We start from the raw sequence: 23,630 nt of genomic DNA on the forward strand, positions 1-23,630 counted from the left end.
TTTTGTTAAATGTGAGCCAAAATCATCCCAATTAAAAGAACCAAAGACTTAAACTACTTCAGTCTGTGTGCATAGAATTTATTTAATACACGAGTTTCACAATTTGAGTTGAATTACTGAAATAAATGAACTTTTCCACGACATTCTAATTTATTGAGATGCACCTGTATGTAAGAGGTTTTTCAGTTATGCATATGAATGTATTTCACTAAGGTTGATCAATGTTTTCACTTTCACTAGTGTTTGTAAGAGGTTTTCAGTAATGCGTATGAATGAATTTCACTAAGGTTTATCAATGTTTTTCATTTCACTAGTGTTTGTAAGAGGCTTTTCAATAATTATGGCCTATACGGCCCCTCATAGAAGTGTGCCTGTACTTTTTAGGCAGAGTAGAACTACTGTAAATAAATGCTAAATGCACCATGGTTTTGCATACACAGGTCCTCTGTCTTTTATTACACTAAAGTGTATGACTTAAAAAAAAAAAAAAAAAAGGGTTTTTGAACGGCTCAGTTATTTTATAAAGGGCAAAATAAAAAGTATTTTATTCTTATGTAATTTGATTATTATTTGATTATTATTATTATTATTTTACAAGTTCTTGACATACATAAACACTGAAATGTTAACTGTAAATCAAAGTGCTTTTGTGCATTTTAGAACCAAGGTAAGTGCAGATACTGCTGTTTTATTGTCTTGTCCTCCACTTATTCTCTTGATCAATAACCAGTGTGCATAATCTATTAGACTGAAATAATAATATGTATTATTATTATTATTATTATTATTATTATTACTACTACTACTAATACTACAGTAATAACCATATAATATATGGCTTTATTATGAGTATAATAGAACACACCAAAATCACAAGAAAAACATTTTAAAAAGTGTTTCCTGTGGACTATAATGCCATTCTAGTTATCAATATATCAATGGAAGCCATGAAATATGAAAATGGAATGTAACTATGACACTATTTGCTTAAAGTCTATTCAAGAAAAATGCTCTATATACATTTTGCCACACCTGCCAAGGCTGACATGAGTTGTTACAAGCCATGAAACTGTACGTGCATTATTTCATTTAATTGCAATTATTATTGTTATTATTTTTATTTTCTTTAATTATAAAAAAATAAATCAATAAGGAAATATCACTATAAGTCTATTAAACTGTGAAGTATTTCATAATTCTATTGAACTGTAAAATATTTAATAACAATAATCATCATCATCTATACAATATTATAAAAAATAACTATAATACTATTGAACTGTAAAATATTGAATAATATATTAATATTATTATTATTATTATTATTATATAACAGTACACTCCCAATACTAATATTTGTGTTTTTGTTGTTGTTTTTTGCTTTCAAAGGTTAAACAATAAAGCTTTTATTTTGGTGGAAATCCGTAGGGAATATTATATTTTTAAATGCTTCTCTTTTGCTTACAACAGATTTATAAACCAGTCTATATACAGATTTATACAAGTCTTTGTTATTTAACCATACTGCATTCTCAGGCATTGTTAATTTATAAAAAGCAGTTACCGGCCAACAGTTTCATATTCTCACCAACGCTAATTTTAACCTGCATTTGGTGTGATTAGGAGTATTAATTTTAGGTCTTGCCTATAAACATTATAGTGAACATGTTCAAAAAGCACCAAAACTGTCCGTACACATCCAAACTCAGTATCTGGCTTGGTTTTTGTTTTGGAAGAGCTATCTGATGTTGTTTGGGACAGTGAGAGCTCCAGTATTAAAGGTTGCAGAGAGAAAAGTGAGATAGCCAGACAAGAGAAAACACGAAGACGATGGAGAGAGGAGGGGTGAGGATTAGAGGAATAGAGCCGATTCAATGACTGAAAGAGGAGAGGGGGATTTGAGGAGAAAAGACCATCATAATCCACAGCGTACACAGGAAGAGGAAGCCAATCACCAGATCTCTCAGTGCTGTGAACCATGATGGGCCGCAGATTAGAGAGGGTACAAAGAGATATATTTTTAAATGCTTCTCTTTTGCTTACAACAGATTTATAAACCAGTCTATATACAGATTTATACAAGTCTTTGTTATTTAACCATACTGCATTCTCAGGCATTGTTAATTTATAAAAAGCAGTTACCGGCCAACAGTTTCATATTCTCACCAACGCTAATTTTAACCTGCATTTGGTGTGATTAGGAGTATTCATTTTAGGTCTTGCCTATAAACATTATAGTGAACATGTTCAAAAAGCACCAAAACTGTCCGTACACATCCAAACTCAGTATCTGGCTTGGTTTTTGTTTTGGAAGAGCTATCTGATGTTGTTTGGGACAGTGAGAGCTCCAGTATTAAAGGTTGCAGAGAGAAAATTGAGATAGCCAGACAAGAGAAAACACGAAGACGATGGAGAGAGGAGGGGTGAGGATTAGAGGAATAGAGCCGATTCAATGACTGAAAGAGGAGAGGGGGATTTGAGGAGAAAAGACCATCATAATCCACAGCGTACACAGGAAGAGGAAGCCAATCACCAGATCTCTCAGTGCTGTGAACCATGATGGGCCGCAGATTAGAGAGGGTACAAAGAGAGAGCAAACACCAAAGAACACGCATACAAAAATTTAAGATTTAAAAAAAAAACTCCCATAAACAGGTTCTGGGCATGGGAAGTGTGTTTAGTCAGCAGATATCAGAGGTGGGCACATACCAGGCTTAAATGCGATGAGACAGGATCTATTGGTGCATGTGCCCTCCGGGAATATCATGATCTGAAAACAGGCCACAGTCAGAGGAAATACCTCAGCACTGCACTCATGATATAAAGTAGCTTAAAAACGTGTTTGGACACCTATACTGTATGAATGTCATTACATTAGATGTGAAATATCAGAAGTCTGTGTGTGGTACCTGAGGCCATTCGCCATCAGAACAAGCTCTGCGTTTGATCTCCTCGACGGTCTTCCTCCGAGAGTCCTGATCCGAGCGGGACACAAAAACGGGCCGGATGAATTTGATAAGAGCTACAAACGAAGAAAGAGTGAAGGGTGAGGCAAGAGAGAGAGAGAGAATTGAGAGGGATGGAAAGAGAGAGAGAGCAAAAAATATATAGCTTTAGTAGGCGAGTCAAATCTTGCAAAATGCTGGGAGTATAAATTGAGATTTTCTATAATAAACAATAATTATTATAATTAACAGGTCATCTGAACAAACAATTCCAAGTTTTCTTATTCAAATGACAAATAAACCTCCTCTTGATGCCAGTTAAGCTGCTCTCTTGGAACTGGGAAAAATATTATTATCAGATCATGAATTTTATTCATCATGGGCCAGTGTATGAGTATGACACATTTTATATGACCACACAGCAATGAACATGCATTCAAAAACAAATGAGAAGATTCACTCCTGGAAAAGTTCAAACGTTTGGGATTGGCAAGTTTTTTTTTTTTTCATTTTATTTTGTAAGGATGCCTTAAACTGATCAAAAGTGATAGTAAGGACATTATGATGTTAGACAAGATTTGCAATAAATGCTTTTGAACTTTTTATTCATTAACTAATCCTGTTCTACTAATCTAAAGCTTCCACAAAATTATTAAAAAGCACAACTGTTTTCAACACTGATAATAATGAAAGAAATATTTCTTGAGCAGAATATCAGCATATTAGAATGATTTCTGAAGGATCATGTGACAAAAAGAGTGGTGGAGTAATGATGCTGAAAATTAAGCTTTGTTCACAAGAATAACATTTATTTTAAAATATATTCAAATAGAAAACAGTTATTTAAATTGTAATAATATTTCACAGTATTACTGTTTTTACTGTATTTTTGTTCAAATAAGTGCAGCCCTGAGCATAAGAGACCTCTTTCAAAAACATTTTAAAAAATTTACAGACCCCAAACTTTTGAACAACAGTGTAGCCCTTAACATAGAGGGAAAAAAAACTATCCAACCACAGCTCAATTTATCAAAGGCAAAGTAGCTCAAAGTTAAACAAAGCAAACCAAAATTTTAAATGTTTATATATTTGTATATTTATAAAAACTCACTGCCCCAGACTGGAATGTCTTTACTCTCAGCCTTCATCACTATAGAGGCCATCGTCATGGTGACAGGGATAGCGTCAAAGTAAGATGAGTGAGGGGCCATTGTGAGGATGGGTGCTTCACTAGGCAGTGCAGGCCGGCCCTTCACACGGACCCAGTGAAACCCTCCAGAAAACCACATGGCTCTCATGATGGCCTTTAGGACCAGATCTACCAGCCTGGAGACACAGAAACAGAGAAACGGAGGCAGAGTTAGAAAGAAAATGTTGCCTGCTTCCTGACATTTTGTGCCAATTCAATTGCCTTCACATCCATCCGTCTGTGGTCCATATCAGACAGCATTTAAAGTCAACATTAAACTACACTACATTAAACTTCACTAGTATGACGTATAAATAATGCATCTCTATGAAGTCTATTTTACGATGTATCTATGTCATTTGTATTCAGAGACTAGGTAACTGTTAAAATGTCATTGAGAATGTCTTTGGAGAATGCTTAAAGACGTTTATCAGATGTTCGTTCACAGCAGATGCTTTCCAGATGAAGCGATCTTTGACAGACATCTTGCAGATGTATGTGTGCTATCTGGGTAAAGGTTCAGCTTTTCAAATGACAATTTTTGACATTCAGAATGTACGCTGAAAGTAACCGTACAACTTACTGAAATGTATGTCTCATGTAATTGCTCAGTTTCAACCGCAATGAGACAGCTTTGTAAACGATGTCACAAACATGTTACCTCAGGAAATGTCCATAACTCGACAGTTAGCTAGAAAAATTAACTCTAAAGATGAGCATTTGAATGAATCTGTCATGAAAACAGATTTATAAAAGTTTTTAATGACAGCCACCATGTAAATGTTCATATTTTAAAAATGAATGAATAAACAATTATATCATTAAAAGTTGACAGAAATGTGATGTGAGATTGCGAGATTTTATTTGAGTGTTCATCATTATATCTACAAATAAATTTGGACTGTTAATTTTAACCTTTAATGATGTAGTTATATACTAATTGACATGCTTCCCCTGTATTATTTAAGAGATTGCGTTCTTTAAGAAAAATTGTGATGCACTTCAATTGATATATATTCAAATAAATTTATATTGAATCAAAATGTAATTGGAACCTAACTGAATCAAGAATCTAAGGCAAACGGTTTTGTGAAATATGTGTCAATACCCAGCCCCAATATTAAAACGTGCACACAAATAATTAATATAGATTAGTTTTAACTAGATTGAGATCTTAAAGGGATAGTTCACCCAAAAATGTAAATGTCATTATAAATTACTCACCCTCATGTCATTCCAAACTAGGGTTGTGACGGTGAGGAAATTTTCCCACCGGTTAATCGACATGTGACAACACCGATAATACCGGTATCACCGTGGGGGCAGGGGCGTTTCCTCACTTTTAAAATAGCTTAAAAGCACCGTGCGCATTTTACTTTCACTTTCAAATTAGAGGCAATTCGGCGTCAATTGCTTGAATGCAACAACAAAATACAACGTCAAACTCACTTTAGCCTATATATAAAACATAGAACTTTTATTAACAAAACAAATAAAAATACACTATGCTATAGGGCAGGCTATGCCTAATATAAAATAACAAATAACTTACATAAAGTTTAAAAAGGTAGCCTATACAAAACTGGAAATAAGTAAACATGTATAATATATAACCAAATAAATAAGAAATGTAGAAAGTTTATTAGCAAAACGAATAAGAAAGCTTGGAGGCACGGCATACACATTGATGTCAAATAAAATAAATAAATTCCACAAAGTTTAAATAAAGTAAAAATCAGCAAACACTGTGGAACCAATTAAATAAGAAACTAATGTTTAAAAAAACTTCCAAAATCACCTTAGATAAACGGCAAAAGTCGACAGGCTTTTCAAAATCCAAAATACTGCCAAACAGGCGTTTTTGCATTTTGTTTCGAAACTAAATCATCCACGATCGTCTTGTCTGTCTCAGCTCTCGTCACTCTTCTTGTCAGTCAGCTCGACTCACTCTCCTGACTGGAGAAATAAAGTCTGATCTGTGATGCGACTGTCGTTCGGCACGCTGCATTGAGCAGTTGTGTTCAGTTTTTAATTGTAGTGTCTGTTCTTTTACTGAACTAAATGATTTTTATTACTATAAAAATGTAATCTCATCATGCAAAGATGCATCGTAATGTTCCCAAACTCTCACGTCTGATTAACATTTCTGATGTGTCACTCACCACCTCCACCAGGACAGAGGTTCAACTGCATCCTCAGAACGGCCAACAGTAGCCACGAATGCAAAGGGCCAGGCCAGCAACATCATGAATGCAGCAAAGAGCAGACGAACAGGGAACAGTGTCACGGTCATCACTGCTATCTATGAGAGAGAGAAAATGTGTGTTAGAGGTAACCAGAGGTTAAAATCTCAAATATTTTCACGTTAATCCAGAATTTGCCAGTATAGCAGTGCCTTGGGCTGGAGAACACAGAAAGCACGTGAGGTATGAGGGTCATTTACGGAAAGTGGTAGGAGGGAAACAAAAATATGCAGTGAGACCACATTATATTTTGCTATGCTGTGCAATACTCAAAGACCGAAAGAGACAGGCCTAAGGAACATTAACATTTACATTACTCCGTCCTAGTTAACTTCTAGACAGGCCAATAGATCCAAACTCACATTCGGCTCTTCTAAGCAGAACCATCAAGATTTAAATAAAACACGGTTGATGTAATGGCTACATTAAAAGCTTAGTCATAAAACTGAAATCTTGATACTCTTGTTCTCAAGAATTCAAACACTAAGAGATTGAAATATCTTTATAGTTAGTTTACTTCAAAGCTGACTATAAAGAATGAAGAACCCTGGGGCTTAATTTATAAAATGCATGTATGAACAGATTTGATCATAAATTCCATGGATTTGACTTGCCAAATAAATTCCGATGACCTTGCAAATAGTGAAAATATATAAATGATCACAAGAACGATTTGATTCAGAATTAGGTCATATTGAGATTGTGTGTCATGGCGTGTCATTCAGAATACCTACTTTAACAGAATATTCTTTGACCAAAAGAAAGTAATTTTGGAAGCTAGGAATTTGCATTTGTGAGGCATTAAACAAGTTTTTGAAGCAAAGAGAAACAATTGTACATTACAAGAAGTTCATTTCATTCATTTTATTGCTGCAGTTTTGATAAATTTGTATTCTATCATACAACATACAATCCAGAAAAGTTAAAACCGAATTTAGACCAAAAAATACAACACATTTCATAGGGCCTAATTTTTTAAATTTTAATCCATTATTATAGTGAAGTTTTATGAATGCTATTGATTAGATTGTTAGCTTTAGCTTTTTAAAATTGCTTTAAAATTGAATTAATCCATAAAAAATGAAAAAATGGAAAAACCTGAACTTACATCATAGGGCCCTAATATACTCTTGTATTTCAAAACATAAATATAGAAAAAAAAAATGTGTGCGTGCAGACATTTTATAAATAGCACAGACATATTTTGGCAATTTACATTTAGTAATAAGGCCTCTGGTTTCTACAAAATATGCTTCAGTGGTGTCAGAATTAGATACAGTGGGTACGGAAAGTATTCAGACCCCCTTAAATTTTGAGCCATTCGTGACTGAACTAAGAGAGCCATCAACTCAGAGCACAAGGACGTCACATGTCATGCTTCTATAATATATGCAACTCAGGAAAAACAAGATTACATAAGTGGGACATAAGAGGGAACAGGAAATGAGGAAGAGAAAAAAAAAAGTCAACTGATGTTAGATGCCTCTCTTTTTTTTCCCCCATGAGAAAGAGTTTTTAAAAGCAGAAGGAAGGGTGCTCATGGTATCTGATATGGACTTTACATGAAAGCATTATACTGTAACATTTCTCTCCTGCAGAATATATGGTTAATTCAAACTCCACAATGCAACTCCAGTATACCAGACATGTCTCAATTGTACACCAGTTACTCATGCGATAAATCTTCGAAGGGGAAAGATCGGGTTTGCATCAGCGCATCTCTGATGACATCGTGGCCACAAATATCTCATGTTCCCATTAATGGTTTACATCTACTGACTTCTCTGTTAAATCTACTGAGCTCACACTGTTAAGCTGAACGTTGTGACTTGACCCTAATTTTCTGTTGATTTCATGCAACATTTGTGATCCCAGAGACTGTAATGCCGTTTACGTAAAAAAAAAAAAAAAAAAAGTAATATTGAATTATTTTCTATTTCAATTATCTTATGTTCCTCTGACCTAATAAAAACCCAACAGGTAGATATTATTGAAGCTTTAACACTGTTAACCACAAAACACAAAACAGTCCTTCTTTGAAAGTCATTATTATCCTGAACAGAAATGTATATTTATATGATATATATGTATATGTATAATATACGTATATTATATGTGTAAAACCTATATAATATATATGTTATTTATTACTAATCACATTATCTGGGGTCACAAAGACATAAAATGAAACATGTTCTCTATTAAAAGTTTTCATTATGTTATCCAAATTAAATTGCTTAAAGGGGGGGTACAATGCTGTTTCATGCATTCAGAGTTGTTTACACTGTTAAAGAGTTGGATTCTCATGCTAAGCATGGACAAAGTTTAAAAAAACAATTTGGACGTATGACGGAGTATTTCTGTGTCAAAAATCTTACTTCCGGGTTCGTACACGTTTCGGAGAGTTTTTTTTAGATCGTAGCACTTCATGACGTAGACGAGGGTGGAACTCTTTATATGGGCATTTCTCCCGGAAGAGCGCGCCCATGCACGCATCGACCAGAGTGAGAGCTAGAGCAAGAGCGAGATTGCGCCCATCAATGCGCTTCATCCGGCTGCAGCGCTGCACGGGACTAGCTCGGGAAGAATGTCTCCAATCCAAAGAAGTGTGTTTTTGGTTGTAAGGGAAAGATAACCTTGTTCAGCTTCATAAAGAACCCAGCATTATGTAAACAGTTGATACAGTTTGTTTTCCGGGGCAGCAACAGAGTTTCCAAGTGTGTTTGTTGAGGAACGTTTTATAAACAAGGCCCAGTTTGACGCTGGATTTGCACATTGTTTGATACTGAAAGATGGAGCTGTCCCAGCTATAAAAGATCCCGGTCAAGATTCAGAACTGCAGACGGTAAGTGAAACCGCATCAATTGTCTGTTTTGTTGGCATTCGGTGCTCAAGTGCTCGTCACTCTTTAGCTCCGCCCACGGCGCGCCTCCAGGAGCTCGGCTTTTTCCGGAGAGAATCGTAAAGCTGTATCTTTCTTTTATAAATATGATAAAACCAAAGTATTTTTGGAGATATGAAGGATGCAGTACTACTCTATAGGTACACAAGATTAACATGAGATTGAGCGAAACCGTGTGTGTTATGCCCCCTTTAAAAATAAGAAAATTAATCCGTTACAAACTGATACCGCAAACTATTAATTCTTTTTTTTAGCCAGCTAAAACTTGCCCTTGAGGCTTTTCAGATCCCAAACAAGAAGGCTAAACTTTTTCTGGAAATCTGTTTTCTGATTCTGGGAATAAGAGTAGGCTATGTTTCTTATGTTTGCTTTACTTCAAAAATAAAAATGATAAATAAATACGATCTTAAATTCTTCTTACAGATCATTGGTGCAAGGCTTCAACCAAGCTCTAGATCTGAAAACACATAATTAATTAGAGGGCTAAATTAGCAGTCTGGATATGTAAAAAACAATTTTGTTAACGCTTATAGCAACAACAACATTAGGGTTAAACTTTGTAGATCCCAGCAAAAGGCTAATGGAGATTTGCGGATAGTTTGTCACAAGAACCAACGACAAAGCAGAAGAATGGAATGAGCTCACATTAAAGCCCAGAATGGTTAATGAATATTTAATCTGCCTAAGAGTATGTGCTTCCAATTTCCAAGAAAAATCGACTGCGAGTCATAACACAAGTTTCTTATCCAATGCTATATTGTTGAGCCTAGAATAAGATTAGTCCTCCAAGTTTCTCATTCACAAATGACTCGTTTGACTGGATTGACATGTCTTGTTAAATTTACTGGCTGTTAGCTGTAACACCACTGGTTAAGGCTGTCGTCGTGAGATCAGAGCTGGAGCAGAGCGTCTCTCTGAGTGCTGTGATTAAATGTGGATGGGCTCACCCGACGGCTCCATTAGGAGGAGATGAACTGTGGGTGGAGATGTGTGGCCGGTTTAGTGTTTATTTATTTATCCACAGCCACTGTCAACACCTGCGGTTCGCCCTGACAGAAAGATTAAACTGATCTAGAGGCTGAGGCGATGGCTCTCTTGGGAAAGGGAGGGAGCGAGAGAGAGCTAGAAGGAGGGGTAGCGCTAGTGTAAAATGTATTATGAGTGAAAGACTACAAACAAAAGCACTTATTCCCAAGGAGATTTAAAAAAAAAAAAAAAAAAACACCTCTCATGCTTTTTAAACAAAGAAGGAGCTAAAATTATTTGCTGAGAACAAGAATTATAACCTGGTCTTGACCTTCCCCGCCCCAATACACTGTATAATGTCCCGGGAGTGAGAGGCACAGCCTTGATCCTAGCCTATGGGGTCCCATTAACAGCATCCCCCTCATGCCTAGTCTCCATCTGCTTCAGCCTGAGGGAGGATGAGGGGGATGTGCGGGTTAAGAAGGAGCTTCTGTAGCCAAACCTGCAGCTGAATCTTTTAGTAGTGCTGTAAAAGAGCAGGAGGATGGTGCTGGTCTCTTTGAGTGGGGTTAAGAGCTACTTAGAGTCACAACGAAGCTCACGCAAGAGTCTGACCTCAAGGTTGAAATGGCTTTTCCATGGTGTTCTGAGAGGTTTCTTACTGCTCTGAGACTTCCCTTAAAAGCTTAAGTATAGTTTGTTTTTTTAATGCGTATGTTAGGGTATGCGTACAGTGCACATGATGTAAATTTCATTACTGTAGTAATAGCCAAGGCTGCATTTACAGTGGAGATCAAATTTAGAGAACAATTTAGGAATACTTGATTTTTGTCTGAAATATTGTTAATCTTCGTTTAAAATTTGAAGGAATATTAGCTCTAGGTAGGGCTGCACAATTATGACAAAAATCATAATTGTCGATTATTCCCTTGAAATTGTAATTGCGATTATTAATTACGATTATCACAATTTACATTGAATGATGTTTATACCATTGTTTGATGCAACTGCATGCCGTATTTTTATATGAAAATAAACAAGCTGAAAACTATAACTAGAAATCTTTTGCTTTTCTATAGTATTAAGCCTCAAATGTCAAATATACATCAGATTGGTTTCTTCTTTAAATTATAAAAAAAGTAAAAAATATGAATGGTATTATATTGTTATACTAAAACTAAAACAATGGAGAAACCCTTAAGATAACATGAAAAAAAACATATCTTAAGCGTGCAGAATAACATAAGTGGACTTTGAACAATTAATTGCCGCTTTGAACGATTACGTAATTGTGGCATCCATAATTGTAATCGCAATTAGAAATTAGATTAATTGTGCAGCCCTAGTTCTAGGTATACTAAATATTGCAAAAAAACCAAGGCAACTTGTGGAAAAAAAACTGTGATCAAAATTAGAGAACAGTAACCACTGTATCACGAAAGAAGATTACAACTAAACTTTTGGAGGGTTACAGCTGGCAGAAATTAATAGGAAGTGTAGAGGCCCTTGCTTTGAATGACTTCAGCACATATGCGGCCGCAGGACATCACTAGTTTCTCAGATTGTGCAGGTGTGATCTTGGTCCACTCTTCTTCTAGTCTCTTCCACAGTTCGGTGACTGTAGTGGGTTTCTTTCTTAGCCATAACTTTGTCACCAAGAATTTTCTAGAGATTTTCAGTCTGGTTTAGATCAGGACTCTGGGCTTGCCATTTCATTATTTCGGTGTTCTTCGCTTCAAGGAAATGCTTTACCCATTTTGCTGTCTGGCAGGGGGCATTGTCCTGCATGAAAATTGCAGGTTGATTAGGAGATGCTTGTGGGGAAGGAACTGCATGTTGCTGAAGGATGTTCTGATAAACATTCGCATTCACTATGTCAAGTATCTGTATAAGAGGCCCAACTCCTGCCGCACAAAGCATCACCCAAAGCATGACACTTCCTTCTCCACCTTTCAATGATTTCTTTACGCACTTGTGGTTCAGTTTGTCCTCAGTTTGACGCAGAACATAATGTTTGCCATTAGACCCAAATGAATTAAACTTGCTTTCATTACTAAAGTGAACTTTGTTCACACAACATGCTCCTCAGCAAAGGTGAGCCTTTTGATTTTTTCTGCTGGTGAGAGGTCTGGTCACTGCAGAGTGCACTTTCAGTCCGATATCTCTTAAATATGCTGAGACAGATCCTTACCCTGTTCAGCACTGAACTGGCAAGCAATTCCAGCTGCAGTGTTGAACCGATTCCTCATCGAGAGTCTCTGCATTATTCTGTCTTCTTGTGCATTTGTCTAAGGTGGACGACCAGCCTTTTTGGGGGACCTGAATTAATTAGTGTCATTGTAAAGCTGCAATATTCGAGAAATCACAGATTTGGAATGACCAACTTCTTGCAGTTGCTGAAAGGGTCATCCCTTTGGCCTTCATCTGGACAACCTCCTGTCGCAGGGTTTCCATATCTCAGGTGAAAACTGGAGGAATGCTACCAGTTAAATAGGGTTAGTTCACCCATAAATGAAAATTCTGTCATTAATTACTCACCCTCGTGTTGTTCGAAACCTGTAAGACCTTCGTTCATCTTCGGAAAACAATTTAAGAATTTAATAACACAATGATATTTTTGATGAAATATGAGGGCTCTCTGACCCTCCCATAGACAGCAAGGTAACTACCACGTTCAAGGTCCAGAAAAGTAACAAGATAATCGACAAAGTAATCAGTGTGACATCAGTGGTTCAACTGTAAAGTTACAAAGCTACGAGAATACTTTTTTTGCGCAAAGAAAACAAAAATAACGACTTTATTCCACATTTTCGCCTCTACTGCGTCACTTTGTGCAAAAAAGGATTCTCGTAGCTTCGTCTATGGGAGGGTCAGAGAGCCTTCATATTTCATCAAAAATATCTTAAATTGTGTTCCGAAGATGAACAAAGGTCTTACGGGTTTGGAACAACACGAGGGTGAGTAATTAATTACATAATTTTAATTTTTGGGTGAACTAACCCTTTAAGGAAATTAGCACCAGATGCCAGATTAACACCAATAACTTGGAGGTACACTCTTAAAAATAAAGGTGCTTCAAAAGGTTCTTCAAGCGATGCCATAGAAGAACCATTTTTGGTTCCACAAAGAACCATTCAGTCAAAGGTTCTTTAAAGAACCATCTCTTTCTTACCTTTTTGTAATCTGAAGAACCTTCTTTCGCCACAAAGAACCTTTTGTGAAACAGAAAGGTTCTTCAGATGTTAAAGGTTCTTTATGGAACCATTTAGACAAAAAGGTTCTTCTATGTCATCGTGAAGCACCTTTATTTTTAAGAGTGTATCTGTAAGTGTTCTCTAATTTTGATCAGGGTTCTTTATCAAATATCTCATTCAAGTTTTTATAATATGCTTCAGAATACAATAATTTATTTAATATGCTTAAAAACTGCCCTTCTACTTCTGTTAGGATAACTTCATATAGGACTAAGCAGTGACCTTGAAATTTAGGAAATTATAGTTTATTCTCTAAATTTGCTCTCTTTTTGATGAAATTTTAATTTGATGTAGCCTATACGATCATAATATAGTAAAAAAAAAAAAAAAAACTATATTATTGTAAAATATTACACCACCCTGCATCATATTAGCTGAATGAAATCTAATATTTGATTCTTACAAATTTTGGGGTGCTGATTCCAAAAATAGATAGGGGGGACCAAATAGTGAGGGGGAAAAAAACTCATACCTATTTTAAAAAATATTCGAAAGCTAAAGACTGGGCTATGTTATTATAACTTAAAATAACCTCAAAATAATGCTTTGATGCAAAGCTGAATATTCAGCATAATTTCTCCAGTCTTCAGTGTCACATGCTCCTTCAGAAATTATTCTAATATGCTGAGTTGCTGCTCAATAAATATTAGTATTTAGTTTATTAGTATTCTCAATTTTGAAAACAGTTGTGCTGTTTTATATTTTTGTGTAAACTGTGATAAATTTTTTCAGAGTTCTTTAATGAATATAAAGTTTAAAAGAATAGCACAAATTTGAAATATAAATATTTTGTAACACCTTAAATGTCTTTACTGTCACTTTAGTGACCAATTTTTCATGACCAACTGATCAATTTAATGTGTCCTTACAGGATTCATTTCTTTAAATTATCTTACTGATATCTTACATTTATTAAAAACAAAATGACAAAGAACCATTATTAATTCACATCAGAGAAATGCACACACTCTAGTCTAAATATAGATCAGAATCTGACATAAAACAATTTATCTTTATTCTGGTGTAATGAATGCGGAGAACAAAATAATTTTGATAGAAGCACAGCCAAATGAACTGTTGTGAGACTTTGCAAGGTACAGAACACCTGATCAACCAACATGTCAGACTACCGTAGATAATATGAAAATGTATGTTGAAGACAAGATTTAGGGCCTGAGCATTGTGGATCTTTCAAAACAAAGCTCAATGAATGCCAGATGATCATTTAATGAAGCCAGAACCCAAATCTGCTTTGTATAGAGTCACACTAAACCAATCAAAGAGTGTGCAGAGAGAAGACAGCTGGGGCCCGTTCTTCGTACATCGCTAACTCAGTTAGCTGGATTTGATTGTTGACGATTTGGCATGATCTTGGATCATTTGGTTCTTCGACGCTCATCCCGGAGTTGCTGTCATAGCAACAAGTCCGTAAGCTTAAACCTGCTCGGGAGCAGGCTTATTTCATGTAAACAGGATTAGATTGCATCTTCTTAAACAGAATTGATACCTAAAATCTGTCCCAGCCACCGCTACTTTATTACAAGAGTACCCTACTAATCCAGGGACAATAATGAAAATAATAATCATTTAAAAATGTAAGATAATATAATAATGTTGTGTAGCCTTTAATACTATAGACGCAGCCGGTTTTACTGACTGAGAGATTTATTCGTCATAAAATAATCACTTCATAATTGTGTTAGTCTTACACACATGCTATACAGATAATATAGAGTCGTGCATTAATTTGAGTGGTGACAGATATTATGGGAGTGGCTTGATGGAGCGCAGGAGATGCAGATAACATGATCTTGACCCTTAAGAAACTTTAATGCTGTCACGTAACAAATCTGTTCAAATACAAAATTAAATGAATTGCTAATTACTACATTGAAATAATGTAAAGCCTGTACAAATATTAGAAATCGTGAATATAAATAATTGGGAATCATGAAAAAAAAATTAAAGTAAAATAAACACAGTGCACATTTCATTTATCTATTATAACATTTATGTAGTTTTGTTTTCCTTATAAAAGTCCAGAAATTTGTCAAGTTTTTCGTCAGGTGTCTTTTTAAATGAAATCATGTCATTACGTTGCCGTCTTGCTGCCAGCCAATCGCTGCATTGCTGATCGTGGTTTCGAGTATCGATACATAGCCCCTTTTAAACCAACACATGAACGCACAATTATCTCAGATAACTCAATCCAGCCATACTAATCATCAACAACAGGTGTGTTTAAAGAACCGAATTTGCCAGATCCTGATTAGCGCGATGATATCATCTTGGATGTGACATTTCATCTCGGATGTAATAAGCGACTTACGAAGAACGGGCCCCAGGAAACTGTTGAATCAGTCTTGGCCATGTAGAAGATACACAGTTTGCCATGTCACAGTCATCTCAATCATGCATGTTTACAAGGCAAATGACTCTTGTAAATCTACTAGTGAGCATCAGCTAAGAGCAATTCTCACTGAGAGCACTTCACAGACTTGTACGGCTGAGGAGATTCTCCAGCTCTTGCTCACTCCACATTCCCTTTGGATCACCATCAATTGTGATCTCTAACAACATAAGCTCTATGCTCACTACAGGGAACACGCTAAGACTTACAGTGCCTCCAGACAGCATGATGAGACTGCGCTCATGTTACCGCTCATGGCCTAGAGAGCAGTTACAGTACAGAGAATTTGAGGAATTCTGCTTGCTTTGCCATAGTTTCTCAAAGAGGTTACATAACAGTCAAAAACAATAAAGGGACTCTTGTTGTGACGTGTACATGAAGTACGTGTCATGAAGAACAACAGAAACCAGAGTAAGCAAGAGTGGTTTTCCGTGATGAAGCTTTCATGCAAATGTTTGGTTTTGAGGCACAAATTTCCAAGCCTACTCATGATCTCTCCATTGGTCTTCATTGATCTTGCCACTCGACTGTGAGCAAGGCTATTGACATTTTAGTGGCAAGAGATCTCTAGAATGGAAGTCTTAAAGAATAGTTCACCCAAAATGAAAATGTGCTTAAGTTTTACTCACCCTCAAGGTAATCAATATTTAAATGCATTTGTTTCTTCATCTGAACAGATTTGGAGACATTTAGCATGGCATGACTTGTTCAGCAATGGATCCTCTGCAGTGAATGGGTGCCGTCAGAATGAGAGTCCAAACAGCTGATAAAAACATCAATATAATCCACACCACTCCAGTCTATCAGTTAACATCTTGTGAAGAGAAAGTTGTGGGTTTGTAAGAAACAAATCTATCAATATGTTTTTAACTTCAAACCATTGCTTCAATTTAAAATACAAGTCCTCTGTACATAATATTGCTTTTTCCAAAGATAGTCATTTTGTCTGAATCAGGAGAGAAATCTGCACAGATCAAGCACGCTTTATAAGTGAAAACAGTTCAAAACGGTTTATTTATTACGAATACACAGCTTTTCACTTCACAAGACGTTAACTGATGGACTGGAGTGGTGTGGATTACTTGTGGATCACTGTGATGTCACCTGTTTGGACTCTCATTCTGACGGCACCCATTCACTGCAGAGTATCCATTGGTGAGCAAGTGATGTAATACTAAATTTCTCCTATTATGTTTTGATGAAGAAACAAACTCATCTACATCTTGGATGGCCTGACGGCTAGTAAATTTTAAGATTTTTTTTCCTTGGGTAAACTATTCCTTTAAGAATTGCCCTTCTATTTACAAGAGCTGGCATAGAAAAGGAATCACCTATTTCTTAAGATTTACAACTCGGCAAATAGGTTCAAATAGGGCTGCACGATAAATCGAAATGGAATCGAGATCGCGATTCGACAGAAGCTGCGATTGTCATAATCAGCCCTGTTTGAATGCAGTGTCAGAAGTGAGTGAAAGCTCTCTGTGATGGATTGGTTCGGTCTTGCAACATTTGCGTGTGTTCAGATGAGCAGGAAAATAGTTCTATCCTACACAATTACTCGCTAACAAAGGTTATTCGTCCAATTCAATGCATATTGTACGCATTATTATTATCATGTTTTTGTTGAATTAACAAAATCAATACTAAATAAAACACACCTTAGTATCAATATTTTTTGTTTGAGTATCGATACTTTCGATACTCGCGTCAGTATCGATATATCGATACTTTGGATCGATACGCCCATCCCTAGCTCTCGCGCTGAAACTCCAAATATACGCCTCTGCAGCTGAATAAACAGAAGATTCAACTGCTTTCATTGATTCAACGTGACTAATAAACACACGACTATGGCAATATACGGTTTATCGGAGTTCTTATTATTATAATTTTCATTAAAATAAATTATATTTATAATGCAATGCCTTTATCACGGCTTAAACACTATGAAATATGTTGTGTGCCTTATTCTGTGTAAGAAGCCACATCATCTCACAGAAGGATTTATTTCAAACACTCGACTGACGTTATGAAGTGAGTTTGGAGTAAAAATATGTTATTAAATGTGGTATTTTCACATGCTTTCAGATGGATGCAATGCAAACAGCTGTCATTATCGCGAACGATTTCTTCGATTTCAGAATCGTGCAATAAAATCATCTGCGATTTTTTTTGCGGAACTTGTCAGTGAACTACGGCTATGTGTAGTAAATGCTGCTCCATCTGAAAGCACGTGATGATGATTTCCTGCTGATTACAGAACCGGCATTACTAACAAAATGCGCATGACAATCGCATTCGATTAATCGTGCAGCTCTAGGTTCAAATGCTATAAATAGAGAACGTTGTGCTTCTTCATAGTGTTGTTTAGAATGTAACCCGCAGGCCTGAGTATATTAAAAAGATCTTGCATAATGCCACAAAGGGCCATTTATCTTGGAATCTGATGCATATGGAAATCAGGTGAATCATCACAGCCTATCTTAGACCTTTCAAACTGCTGTCGTTTAAGAACTCTACATTAGAAAATAGCAGTAGGAGAATGTCTAATTCTTTAAAAAAAAAAAGAATAGACACTTGCCTATTTCCTAGTAAACAATTATCTGACCTTGTCCGATTTATGAAAAGTGACCATACTGTCTTCTAGAAGGGTTTCTCTACCTGCTGAAATGCGAGAATAAACTATTATCAGATCAGTGGCTCTTGTGGATTTCCTGCCTGTTAGCAACTGATGTCTTTGCTTTCCATTTCCCACAAACAGCAGGAAAGGCTGAGAAGATTGAGATGACAGTTAAACAGGGAGTGCATGACTTGGAAACTCAGTTTTCTTATATATCTCCTGGGAGTGACATTTGAAGAAAAAGGAGTGGCATTTCAGGTTTTCTGTGAAGTCTCTACATGAGGAAAGTGGTGAAATGTTGCAGCCCCCATATATTGCAAGTTTCCTATAAACCTTGATAAATATTGATCTGAATGATCTCAAAAGTTTTAAACTACTTACTAAAAACACAAAACAACCCCTTCACTAGTCACTCCTGGAACTGGATGGATACACATCCCATAATCATGCTTCAGTTGCAAACTGTATGGAGTTTCTAACAGTTGCTTTAGCTGAAATTCTCCAGTTCCTCTATGCCAGAATGCTACTGTGCATCAAACACAAACTGATATTATCACTGATCTGCAATTCAGGGTTCCAAATTTCTGTTAAATTTCCAAATCTTCATTTGAGATCATTTGTGGTGACTAGATACAAATTATAATAATAAATACATTATTGAATACAAGTCATTTCTAGCTGAAGAAACTGTTTTTCCATGCCCTTTTAAGATTGTAATCATTTCCATGAGTTTTCCCAGACCGGAAATCACACTTTTTATAATTGCCTGACATCTCCAGGGTTTTCCAGGACCACGATGTGCCAGGAAATAATGCTTTTCATGTAAATGACCTCAGAATACCAATGAAAGAAGGGTTTGCACTATTTAGTCAAAGTCACATAAAGAGAAGAAAAAAACGCCACAGCTAATCTTAGACTGCTCTGCCTGACATTTAGATTATAAAAGATGTTTATTTTATTTTTATATTTCATTTTAGTTCCCAGGAAATGCATCCCTGATCCCTTGTCAATTTCTAATCTTGTTACAGACCCAAACTTACTAGCCAGTGGTTGTCATATGCATTTCCAGTTTCGGCTTAGCCTTTATACCATAACAACAACAACAACACTACTACTTAAAATGCATTTGAACAGTCTTTAAAATAATGACAAAATGAGTCTACACATCTGTATTTTAAACAAAGGGGCCCTCAGCTGCTTTTCAATTGGCGTCACACCCCATAAAACATGAGCCGGTGCTTTTGACTCTAACAATGATATAGCCTATATTTCAAAAATGTAAAACAAACAAAAAAACATGCAGGTGTAGGCTATCCTAGGACGTCATGCAGGTAAAACAACAACTACTACTACTACTACTACTACTACTATTAAAAATCAAACCGTCTACACCTGCTCCAAGATGTGAACCTACTGATTCAAGAACAGACGATAAGATTTTCTGCATATTTCTGGCAGATGACTAATATACACCGTGGTGTAACGTGAAACAATAACTTCTGCTAATGTTTCACTCTTCCTTGTCTTCTGCAAAGAGGAGGAAAAAAACTAAACACAGCTGGCGAAGTTACTTTACCTTGAGTTTCTGCAGAGGAGTAAATCTCAACTCGTGCACGAAAGGATTTCTGAAGTGTGCAGAAACGCCCGCGTCTTCTCCATCCACCACCGTGCGTAGCTTTCTGTTAGGGAACCTCATACTGAAAGAGTAAACATATATCTTTAAAAAGAAGCACAGTCTCCAGTAAAGGCGTCCACGCGGTGCTCCTCTTACACGCTGGAGAAGTTTTCCGATTCCCTGGTCTTGCATGCGCACCTTCTGGTCGGGTTTGAGCTGGCGGTGCTCGGCTTCGCTTTCGACGCTCTCCGCTTCTGTAAATTACCGAGCGATCAGCGTCTTGCGCGTTTTCATTGTGCGCATGCGTGATCAACGCAGGTTCAGACATCACATCGGAGGTGTATTATAACCTGAGCGCCTGTTTTTTGTAATGCTGTGGAATTAATTCGATTAATTTAAGGAGTTATTTGTTTATTTAGGCCAATTCATACCATTGTTTGTTGTATATTTAGTCTGTTGCTGACTGACAAAACAGCTTGGACAAACATGTAAAAACAAATGAGAACTGTTGGTGTTTTTGACAACAGCGTCAGAAAGCTGTTTATTTCAGGTGTAGTGCCGAAATTTGCACCCCCTAGTATTGGTAGGTTTAGGAGTAGGTGTGGGGGAGGGGTTGGGATTAGGCAATCAGGTAGCGATTTCAACGAGGGGGTGCATAATCTGGCAGGGGTGCCGAATTGATTGCTTTATCCTAACCCCACCCCTAATCCTAAAGCCTCAACCACACCTACTCCTAAACCTACCAATTCTAGGGGGTGCATAATCTGGCAGGGTGCAAATTTCGGCACTACACCTGCTCTATTGCCTGGTGACTCCCTTACATGCCTGTTAATGTGCGCAGCGCACGTGCTTAAACCGCTGGGATCTTGTAAACATAACAACTTTCCACAGCAGGCCACAGCTGAAGAGTGTTGTGAATGGAAACACATTCCTGGGTTCAGTGCTAGGGAACACTACTCACATAAAGACTAAGTAAGAATCCGATTATTTAGCTCTGCCTAGATATATAATTTAAAATTTAAGCACAGTTTTCCTTCATATGCACATTTCCAAACCAGTTTGCATTCATGGTACTCCCTTTCAAAAATGGTATATGAAAATTGAAATATGAAATGTTGGTTCATGTTACAACAGCCTTTATAGATTCACAATAAGAAAAGACAGAAGGATAAAAGGCTTTAGGTTAAAGTATCGGCAAGACGCCTGAACCCTCAGCAGTGCAGCATCGACCCCTTCTGTACAAACGACGAAGTCATGAAAAACCAGGAACTATCAGGGTGTTATTTATTTATTTATTTTTGTATTATTATTATTATAGGGGGGATCCAATACATATTTTTTTATATAATTTTATGCTCTTCTCTGACTCTGACATTTCATCAGCTACATTTTCCTTAAAACTTGCTTGCAATAACAAACCAATTTCTAATTAGGTGTGCATTATTCATTAGCAAATCACTCTAAATTTCTATTTTTAATAAGTACATACCTAAAAAAAAGGTATGCTCTATGAACATTTTTCTAATGTTCCCATTAATATATGATAACATTATTTCTAAATGTTCTTAGTTTAATTCGTTTTGGTCATTTTGCAAACAATGTTACTTTTGAATGTTCTCTGATCATTCTGAAACAAGTAGTAACATTTTTTAAATGTTAGACAAACATGCAATTAAAACATTTCACATAAAAAAAGGTTCCTTGAACGATATAGTTTTTGTGCTAACGCTTTGAGAATATTATAGACCAAATAACTTTGAAAAATACCAAATAAGCATTCTATTAATGTTTCTGGAAGAATGTTTGACTTTCATCATAACTTTAAGAAAACCTTTCCAGAGCAACAGCCAAAGTACTGAAAACATTGCACTCACAATAAAAAAAATTCAAAGTCCACTCAATTAAGCTTTTGACTTTTGAATTATAGATATGTTATTTTTATATTACAATTATCAGCGCAAACTGCATTCACTCAGAGTTTAATCTTAAATTGTAATTTAACAAAAATAGGTTAAAAAAAGCGACACATAGAAAGCATGAAGATGATCCAATTTGGCCTATTCACTAAAATTCCATTTTAATTCAGTGTGACATATATGAAAATAAAACATGTGACCCTGGTCCACAAAACCAATCATAAGTTGCACAGGTATATTTATAGCAATAGCCAACAATACATTGTATAGGTCAATATGATTGATTTTTCTTTGATGCCAAAAATAGGATGTTAAAGGTGCAGTCCATAAATTTTGCCTCTTTGTCACCATCTCTGTTTGAAAACCTGTAATTGCAGCTGTTTGTGGAATTATCTTCCTTGCATGGGTTGTGCGCCGGTGTTGTGCCGAATTCTGCACCCGTCAGATTATGCACCCCCTCATTGAAGTCGCTACCTGATTTCCTAATCCTAACCCCACCCCTAATCCTAACCCCTCCTCACATCAAACCGTGCAAATTATTATTATTGTTATACTTTATTCTCAAATTATCAATGTTAACAACATCAGCATTGCGTGCCTATGAGTATAGTGTGTATTAGTGTGTAGATTTTAATTTCTTTAGTCTAATCTCTAATTGTCATACCATTCGAATTTCATATTAAGAAATTATTTTAACCCAGAAAGCAAATTATGCTCCCTTCGAACTGGTTGTCTTTAAAATACAAATCTTGTGTAATCCCAGGCTATCTGTAATCAGAAGCACATTTAAAACAGAAATATAATTTAATTTCATTCACATGTGTTTCATAAACACATAATCCTTTCTGGATCAATCAGTCCACCATCAAAATGATACATTTAATTATTCTAGCTGCTGTGAGAAAAGGCTATAAATGATCCATCACCTGCAGGATCCTCACATGCAATAGCCTATTAGCCGAGACAACTTCTTTATGTTTACAGACGTGACTTAATGACGCAGCAGCATGCTTGAATTTCCCGCGAAAACCTACCCGTACCACTCAAATTAGAAAACATTATTAAAAGCTAACCGTTGTGAATCGGGCTAAAGTAAGACGATAGTTTTGAACACTGGCTGGTTATGTACTTGCTCAAATATTGATTTCGGATCATTTTTAACCATAAAAAAGTTACGACTGTAGCTTTAAGTAAAGAAGATCGTGTTCCCTGAAGATAGTTTGTAAATTTCTAACCATAAATATACCAAAACTTCATTTTTGATTATTAATATGCATTGCTAAGAACTTAATTTGTACAACTTTAAAGGCAATTTTTTTGCACCCTCAGATTCCAGATCTCGGCCAAATATTGTCCAAACAAACCATACATCAATGGAAAGCTCATGTATTCAGTTTTCAGATGATGTATATTATCAAAAAATTGACCCTTATGACTGGTTTTGTGGTCCAGGGTCACATATATGAAAATATATGAAACAGATGTAAATAATAATTCTCAAAATCTTCAAGCATCTTTTCAGATGAGGATGTTTATTCATTAGAAACTCTATGATCTTTACATGCTCAGT

General features: G+C 36.1%; 1 protein-coding gene across 2 annotated transcripts in view; it reads right to left on the reverse strand.

Annotated features, from left to right (window-relative positions):
• The window catches only part of lpcat1 (lysophosphatidylcholine acyltransferase 1), a 48,181-nt gene extending 27,696 nt beyond the window's left edge, over window positions 1-20,485 (reverse strand). Inside the window, exons 1-6 of one of the 2 annotated variants that reach the window (XM_016270848.1) lie at window positions 20,301-20,485; window positions 20,106-20,226; window positions 6,297-6,436; window positions 4,057-4,271; window positions 2,910-3,022; window positions 2,710-2,770 (exon numbers count right to left, since the gene is read on the reverse strand). In XM_016270848.1, coding sequence (XP_016126334.1) covers window positions 2,710-2,770; window positions 2,910-3,022; window positions 4,057-4,271; window positions 6,297-6,436; window positions 20,106-20,225 — 649 coding nt within the window. In that variant the 5' untranslated portion in view covers window position 20,226; window positions 20,301-20,485. Of the gene's footprint in view, window positions 1-2,709; window positions 2,771-2,909; window positions 3,023-4,056; window positions 4,272-6,296; window positions 6,437-20,105 lie in introns of both variants that reach the window. The other variant, XM_016270847.1, reaches the window with a different exon arrangement.
• Window positions 20,486-23,630: the final 3,145 nt, after the last annotated feature.

The sequence above is a fragment of the Sinocyclocheilus grahami genome, unplaced genomic scaffold (genome assembly GCF_001515645.1).
Source record: "Sinocyclocheilus grahami isolate Dianchi unplaced genomic scaffold, SAMN03320097.WGS_v1.1 scaffold58.1, whole genome shotgun sequence".
NCBI classification, from domain to species: Eukaryota; Metazoa; Chordata; class Actinopteri; order Cypriniformes; family Cyprinidae; genus Sinocyclocheilus; species Sinocyclocheilus grahami.